This window comes from Cibotium barometz, chromosome 26 (assembly GCF_041138505.1).
Source record: "Cibotium barometz isolate CiBa-2024 chromosome 26, ASM4113850v1, whole genome shotgun sequence".
NCBI classification, from domain to species: Eukaryota; Viridiplantae; Streptophyta; class Polypodiopsida; order Cyatheales; family Cibotiaceae; genus Cibotium; species Cibotium barometz.
Window position 1 is genome coordinate 24,063,741 of NC_141071.1, and position 7,573 is coordinate 24,071,313.

Consider the following 7,573-nt stretch of genomic DNA (forward strand, 5'->3'; position numbering starts at 1 on the left):
TCAAAGCTCCAATATCTACTAATGTCAAGCACCCCTCTGTCAGCAAACAAAGTAACATCTAAAAAGTCCTTCCATGGGAATTATTCCCTTCCTTCAGGAGCAGCCCATAAGAGCCCTAGCCCCTCCCCACAAAAAAAAAAACAAAATGCAAGTCAATGGAAACTCAACTGCTTACTTCTTAGCCTTTGAGCATGGGTTTAAATCCCATTCTCGCAAAAAGTTGTTGATCAAATGCTAGCGATAACAAGTCATGAAACTTTTTTCGTATTCAATGTATTAGTTTGAAGGGATAGTCACTTATCAAAGCTTTTTCATGTCACCCTGAATTTTTCCCTCTTGCAATCCTGTGGCCAAATTATAGGCCCTTACATCATAATCCTCTAACTGTGTGCCCAGTTCATGAGCTGCCTTGCAAAGGTGCTAAATCCTCTTTCATCCTTCAAAAAAATGTTCTCCCTGAAGTCTTTGACAAAGTTGCCCCCACAGAAACACAATTGCCACCGCAAAGGCAAGACAACTTCTTTAACAGTTGCGTCTGCAATTATCAGAAACCCAATAAGGGGACCACATGCATGTTTAAGCCATCAGATTTTATGCCTTGCAAAGGTGCTAAATCCTCTTTCATCCTTCAAAAAAATGTTCTCCCTGAAGTCTTTGACAAGTTGCCCCCACAGAAACACAATTTCCACCGCAAAGGCAAGACAACTTCTTTAACAGTTGCTTCTGCAATTATCAGAAACCCAATAAGGGGACCACATGCATGTTTAAGCCATCAGATTTTCTGCTACCCTGCCAAAAGCAGTACCAACCTTTTATATGTCTGGCTCAACCGCCATCCCTTACAACACGAAAAACTGCCCAACTTTGAACCAAAATGCTCTGCTCTTCAACTGGGGGTGGGACAAAGATTATCACAAGGTGTGCTCATCATCCTCACTCAATCAGCACCAGATTTGAATGCGGGACTAATCCTTGCTTCTTCACAAACCTATTCAATCTCATTATCTTATTTTGGAGAAGATCACTGCTTGCATGACATTTGCTTCCGACAAGAAACTCGATAACCTCCTTGTTGAGTTCAATCCAAGCCCTCCCAGGTTCCTTCCACGCACCTACACAAATCCTACACTGTTGCAATTCGTCAACATCGTCCCACTTATGAGAATCGGCATACAAGTTTAGCATAAGAACATAACCAGAGGAATCAATGGGATCCAAACGCACAACTTGTGCAAAGCATCGTTTTCCAAGCTCAGTGTTGCTGTAGGTTCTACAGCTAGCAAGCAAAGATGTCCACATGATAATGTCCGGTAGCATCGGCATAGTTTGTAGCATATCTTCGGCCACATGTAGCTGCCCAGCACGCCCAAGAAGGTCAATAACACAGCTATAATGCTCCTTAGTTGGAATGATCCCATGGTTCTGTGTCATGAACATAAAGAACCCATGCCCTTCTTCCAATAGCCCAGCATTACTACAGGCTGCAAGGATGCTGGCTAAAATCACGGTATCAGGTTTCACACCTAATTGGCACATGTTCTCCAAAAGCTGTGTCACTGTCTTGCAGTCACCTTGTTGTGTGTACCCTCCAATCATCGCACCAAATGACACCACATCATGGTTTGACATGTCAGCAAAAACTTGCCGTGCCTCATCCAGTCTCCCAGTTTTAGCATACATGTCAACAAGTGCATTCCTAATCAAGGGAGCAGAATCCAAGCCATGCTTGATGATCTGCTCATGTATCAGCTTACCATGTCTTAGAGCACCCATGCTACTGCATGCTCTCAAAAGGCTCAAAAATGTAGCCCTCTCTGGCTTTATGCCCTTCTCTTGCATTTTACCAAAAAGATCAAGAGTGAGGGCACCATATCCCTGGTGAGAATAACCTGAAATTAACGCTCCCCATGATACCACGTCCGGATTTGATAACTCATCAAATACTTTGCGTGCAGCCTCTAGGTTTCCACACTTTGCATACATGTCAACAAGTGTGTTCCCAATGGCTGGGTCTGATTCAAGACCAATTTGAAGAACTAGGCCATGAATCAACATCCCTTGCTCTAGGGCTTCAATGCTGCTGCATGCTTTCAAAATGCATAGAAAGATAACCTTATTTGGCTCTATGCCTTCCAGTAGCATCTCACTGAAAAACTCAAGAGCAGCAAAAGCTCGGCCAAGCTGAGAGAAACCCGATATTATAGCACCCCACAACACCACGTTTCTATTTGGAAGCCTTGTAAACACACTGTATGCTTCCTTTAGGCACTTACATTTGGCATACATGTCAACAAGAGCGCTCCCAATGGCCACATCTGTTTCTAGTTCCCTTTTCACAATCTGTGCATGTGTTGACCTGCCCTTATCTATGGCACCTATGCTGCCACATGCCTTCAAAACACCCAAAAACGTAACTTTATTTGGTTCCATGCCTTCTTCCTGCATTCTCTCAAAACCTTCCAGTGCAACAAGCCCATGGCCATTCTGAGCACATCCATCGATCATTGCACCCCATGACACCACATCACGGGAGGGCAATTGGTTGAACACTTTGCCTGCTTCCACTAAGCTCCCACATTTGGCATACATGTCAACAAGAGAACTCATGACAACCAGATCTGATTCCAATCCAGCTTCAAGTATTTCCTCATATATTAGCTGGCCCTGTCGAATGGCTCCTACACTGGCACATGCTTTCAAGGTACACAAAATCACAACCTTGTTTGGCTTTATGCCATCCTGACGCATTCTTCTATAGAGCTCTAGAGCAGAAAGACCATGTCCCTGGGCAGCATAACCTGAAATGATAACAGTCCACGTTACCATGTCTCGTTTGACACGTGTATCGAACACTTTGCGAGCCTCAACTAAACACCCGCATTTGGCATACATGTCGATGAGCGAGTTCCCCAAGATGATATTGGATTCGAGTGCATTTCGTATAGCCTGGTGATGCATCAGCATGCCCTGCATTAAAGCTCCTATGCTGCCACATGCATTACACATGCACACAAAGGTTACTCTGTCGGGGGTTATGCCGGCTTGTTGCAGTTTCTCGTACGATTGAAGAGCCATGGCACCTTCTCCAAGCTTTGAATGAGCTGAGATGAGTGAATTCCAAGTAAAAATGCTTGGTTGTATGATGTTGTAGAAGACATCAGTGGCTTCTTGCAGGCTTCCGCAGGCAGTGAAAAGGCGGATTAGGTGATCTCCAAGTGGGGCAATCGAGTTAAACCCATGTTTAGCCATGAGGGAGTGCACCTTTCTGGCAGATGCCAGATCTTTCTTTCCACTGCAACCTTGCAGAAGGCTGTATATGATGTCCCTTGATATGGCTGCCCCTTTCTTCTCCATAGTATCCACAACCCTAAATGCCTCATGCAACCCCCCATTTTTGCAGAGATTTCTGATGTATGAAGCAGACCCAAAAATTTCACCAGACCAGCTACCCTTTTGAAAAGCAATAGCCAAACAAAAAGCTCAAAAAAACAGCCTAAAAAAGGAAAAAGATTTAAAAACTAAAAGCTCCCCAAAAAAAAAAAAGTGACTGTCCTCTGAAAAACCTGCGCAAGGGCCTACTAACTCAATCACAACAAAAATATGTAGATTTTATTCATTGCAAAGGAAGAAGAAATGCATAGGAAAGCTCGAATAGAATGTACCAGTGCTTATGTTCTTGAAAACGATGATGCTCCACCTGGATCAATTTCGTTGATGCCTTCATTACCAGAAATTTCACTAATTACCCATCAATGCTACGGTTTATAATTTCTCATTGGCAGGTTTTGGTCTCGTGTAAACAAAAAAAAAACTCTTTTGAACACTTGCGTGAGATCCAGCTATGTCTGGAACTCCTTTCAAAATGTGCCAGTTCCATGTCTCTCTCGAATTGGCACTTTATAGAAGAATTACTCAAACTCAAAACACAAAAATAAATAGAACATAGCCTTAAGTAAACAATTTAACAAAATAGCACAAACCATGAAAGCTTGAAAATAGAGAAGAAGTCACCATTTACATATGGTTAAGTTCAATCTTCCCTAGGTGAGTGTGGCCCATCTTACCGTTCACCTATATTTAAATATAAAGTTTAATAGTTTTTTGAATCTTTCAGCTAACAAGCTCCTTCCAAAAATATAGCAAGTGTCACAAGCCCGAGCGGAGCGAGACTCGGACATCTAGCCACAGGCCTAGCCCCACAGGCCGGCCTTCCACAAACCAAGCTTCATGACACATCTCCACCGGCCAGTCGAGCGCGTCTCGTGCGTTTTCCTTGCAAGTCTCACCGTTCACTTGCCTTCATGCCCGGCCCGGCTCCCACAGCCTAGGCTCGAGACTTGCCTTCCATCCATGATCCGTCGGCCTGTCGGCACGGCTCGCCGGTCCGCAGTTTCCGGTCCGCCGTTTCCACGTTTCGGCAATATCACCGTCAAGGCGGGGAGGGCATCCCCCATAGGCACTCGGCAACGCGAAACCTCACTCGCAACATGGAAGGCCTAACGTGCCTACCCGGTGCGTGAGTGCTTCTACGTGTGTCTAACATGGGTCCGTGCTACGTCGCTCCATTGCACCTCATCCCCATAAAGATGCATATTCCTTGGAGCGCGGACTAACATACCCCAAGGCACCAAGGGCCTTGGATAATATTCCCACCTCACATACACCCCCCTTTATAGAATCGACGCCCTCATCAATTGCCTTCGAAACCAAAGGTTGAGTGTATGCACCTCGAAGTATGATCTTTGTGCATAGTAATAGACAGTTAATAAATGCAAGAGGTCTTAACCCTGCTTTATAGCCATCAGCAAGGTCATTGTCTAACCCGTTACAATGAAAAGACGGTGCATATTTTTATATTTTTTATATTTTTTAACCAAAGGACCGTACTTCAAGCCCCCGCTTGAGAGTCTCCCAATCCCCCAAAATTTGGTGAGGTGACTGCGTGGTCTCGCCAAAGCTCCTATCTGAGCTGAGTAAGAGATTACCTAAGGCAATGCAGTTTTGCCCGAAATGTATAAGCCTTCAAGGAAGTTGAGATTTGTCCGCCGAGTTGACCCCAACTTGGTTGCAACATCTTTTCTTCAAATCTGACTTCACATTCGTTTCCTTTTTGGAGCGTTGTCTTGAGCCTTGTTGCTCGCCGATGCTCCGTGAGCTCTTGTGCAAAAATCTTCATGGACAAGAGTTGCCCACCTCATTGACTCTAGCTTGGTTTGCCCCCTCTTGTGCCACTTCCAACCCTGCACTTGGTTGCCTTGGACCTTTTTGCCCTAAATGAACCTGCTTTGGTACATAGGTGCAGGGATCCTCTTTGACAAAGTGCCCTTGGCCCCACCTGACACCAAGTGAAACCACTGCAATCCTTTGTCATTCGAGCCTTTACACCTCTTCGGCCTTGACTGAGTGCTCTAGCTTGCCTTGACACCAAGACTTGCTTTACCATGCTCTAGCCAAACTGCCCCGAAACCTGTTCAAGCGGTCTTAACCTTTAAGTCTGGGTATGCTTGTTCCTATTCACCAAGGCGTAAAGTCCATCCACTTCGTCCTGCTTAGGCACCCATGACACCATGACGACCTTCACATGATCCTTGTTTCCTGACTCTGCACTATCACCTTGAACCTTCAAGTTCTGAGTGTGTCTTGCCGTACTGTGAAGATCTCAGTCTTCTTAGACATCATCCCAACAAGCTCTGCTTGGACGGCTAGGTCCCAAGTTTTACCTGCTTGAACTTCGTCTCGAGCTATACCTTCTACTTTGCACCCACTTTGCCCTTTGGCTGGATATGAGTGCTTTCCACAACCAAGTTCTTTTCGAACTTCAGTAAGCCTGCTGCCACTTTGTCCCACACCCAACTGCATGCACACTGCCACTTACACATCTAGCTGTTTCCATCTTTAGGTAACCTGGGCCAAGTCTCCCTCTGGACTTCAGTGAAACGACTGCCACTTCGACTCACCCAATCATCTACACAACTGCCGCTTTGCACAAACGGTTGTTTCCATCTTCCATTTTAGCCTTGGCGAGCCAAACGGCTTGGGTCCACTTGCCAAACTCCAATTGTACCTGTTCACGCCCTCGCCCAGAGTGCTACGTGCCCGGCACTACGGTTCCATGTCCTGTGCTTGAGCGCTTGTAAGTAGTCCCCTTCATCAAACTTGCTTTCCAAAATCATCCAACTCATGAGCCACACAACTTGAGTCCACCTGCTCAAGTCTAGTTATACTTGTTCACCCCTTATACAGAGTGCTATGTGCCCGGCACTACGGTCCTTGTCCTACACTTGAGAGCTTACAAGCAGTCACCTTCTTCAAACTTGCTTTCCCAAGTCACATAACTATGGGCCTCTACAGTTGACTTGATTTGGCACGTTCCTTCTCAAAGAAACTTCGCCCTCCCCGGATTTCTCCAGTTCGGGCCGACATGGGTCCTAAAGCGGTTATGGCACCTTAGAACCCATGGGTGTTGCTGAGGTGAATCAAACGTGCTGCTTGACGGCCCGCACAGGCACAACCTTGGACCAGTGCATGGCCTGCTTTCCCTTTATTGAAGTCAAAGAACCCGAGGCTCTTGATGCCGTGTCTTACCCTCACCCGAGTGCCATTTTTTTCGACGGTGCTTTATTCAGGCAGCTCATGCACCACGGTAGGCTATACGGCCACATGGGGACCACTCTCGGTTCGGAGTGTTGCTTGCAATGCCCAGGGCTCTTGGTGCCTTGCCAGGCATTACCCTCACCCAGGCGAACTCTTGGTGTTGCGGTCGGTGGGTGACGCGTGCACCTCTTTTGGGCTAGACGGCCACAAGGGGGGACCATTCTCGGTCCAGAGAGCTACTCGCAGTAGCCTGCAAGGCCCCGAGTTCTTGGTGGCTCTCCTAGGACTTACCCTCACCCAGGCGGAGAACTCGGTGTTGCCTTTGGGTCATGGGTCATGGGTCTCTTGGTGCCATCTTTGGACTTACCCTCACCCAGGCGGAGAACTCGGTGTTGCCTTTGGGTCATGGGTCTCTTGGTGCCGTCTTTGGCCTTACCGTCACCCTCATGCCCGATGTTTTCCACCATCATTACATCTTTTGGGTTGGTTACCGTACCGTAGCTCTGTGGTCGTTTTGCTTTGCCACCATCATTACATATTCCGGGTTGGTTACCATACCGTAGCTCGATGGTCTTTGTGTGAAGGTATGTTGCTTGGCTCTTAGAAACCTGAAAGGTATGTTGACACCTTCTGTCTCACCCTGCTTGGCACTGCGAAGGAGTGCGGGGCTCAGCATGCTTGCCTCACCAGAAGTGATTCTTGGTTGATCTGAGAAGGGGCTTCGGCTCCTCCAGGGCCTAACTCGTGTTTGCACTGTGAAGGAGTGCGAGATTCGGCTTTGTTGCGTTCACCCTTTGGCTTGATCCTGCATGATCTGAAGAGAGACTCGGCTCCTTCGGCCTATCCTATGCTCTGCACTGTGAAGAAGTTGGGCTTCTGCTTTGCTGCATATGCCCAAGACGTAATCCTTGATGATCTGAAGGGGCTTCGGTTCCTCCGGCCTTACCCATTTGCATTGTGATGAGAGGGGGTGGCTCCA

General features: G+C 46.9%; 1 protein-coding gene across 2 annotated transcripts; it reads right to left on the bottom strand.

Annotated features, from left to right (window-relative positions):
* Window positions 1-297: 297 nt before the first annotated feature.
* LOC147623797 (pentatricopeptide repeat-containing protein At5g27110-like) lies at window positions 298-3,918 on the bottom strand. Of its 2 annotated transcripts, none has more exons than XM_086820415.1 (2): window positions 3,663-3,918; window positions 298-3,450 (listed from the first exon to the last, which is right to left on the bottom strand). In XM_086820415.1, exon 2 carries the CDS (start codon window positions 3,352-3,354, stop codon window positions 934-936), a length of 2,421 nt encoding a protein of 806 aa, XP_086676541.1. In that variant the 5' UTR covers window positions 3,355-3,450; window positions 3,663-3,918; the 3' UTR covers window positions 298-933. The 2 variants fall into 2 exon arrangements, with proteins under 2 accessions (XP_086676541.1, XP_086676540.1); XM_086820414.1 differs by having other exon boundaries at window positions 298-3,445; window positions 3,663-3,907.
* Window positions 3,919-7,573: the final 3,655 nt, after the last annotated feature.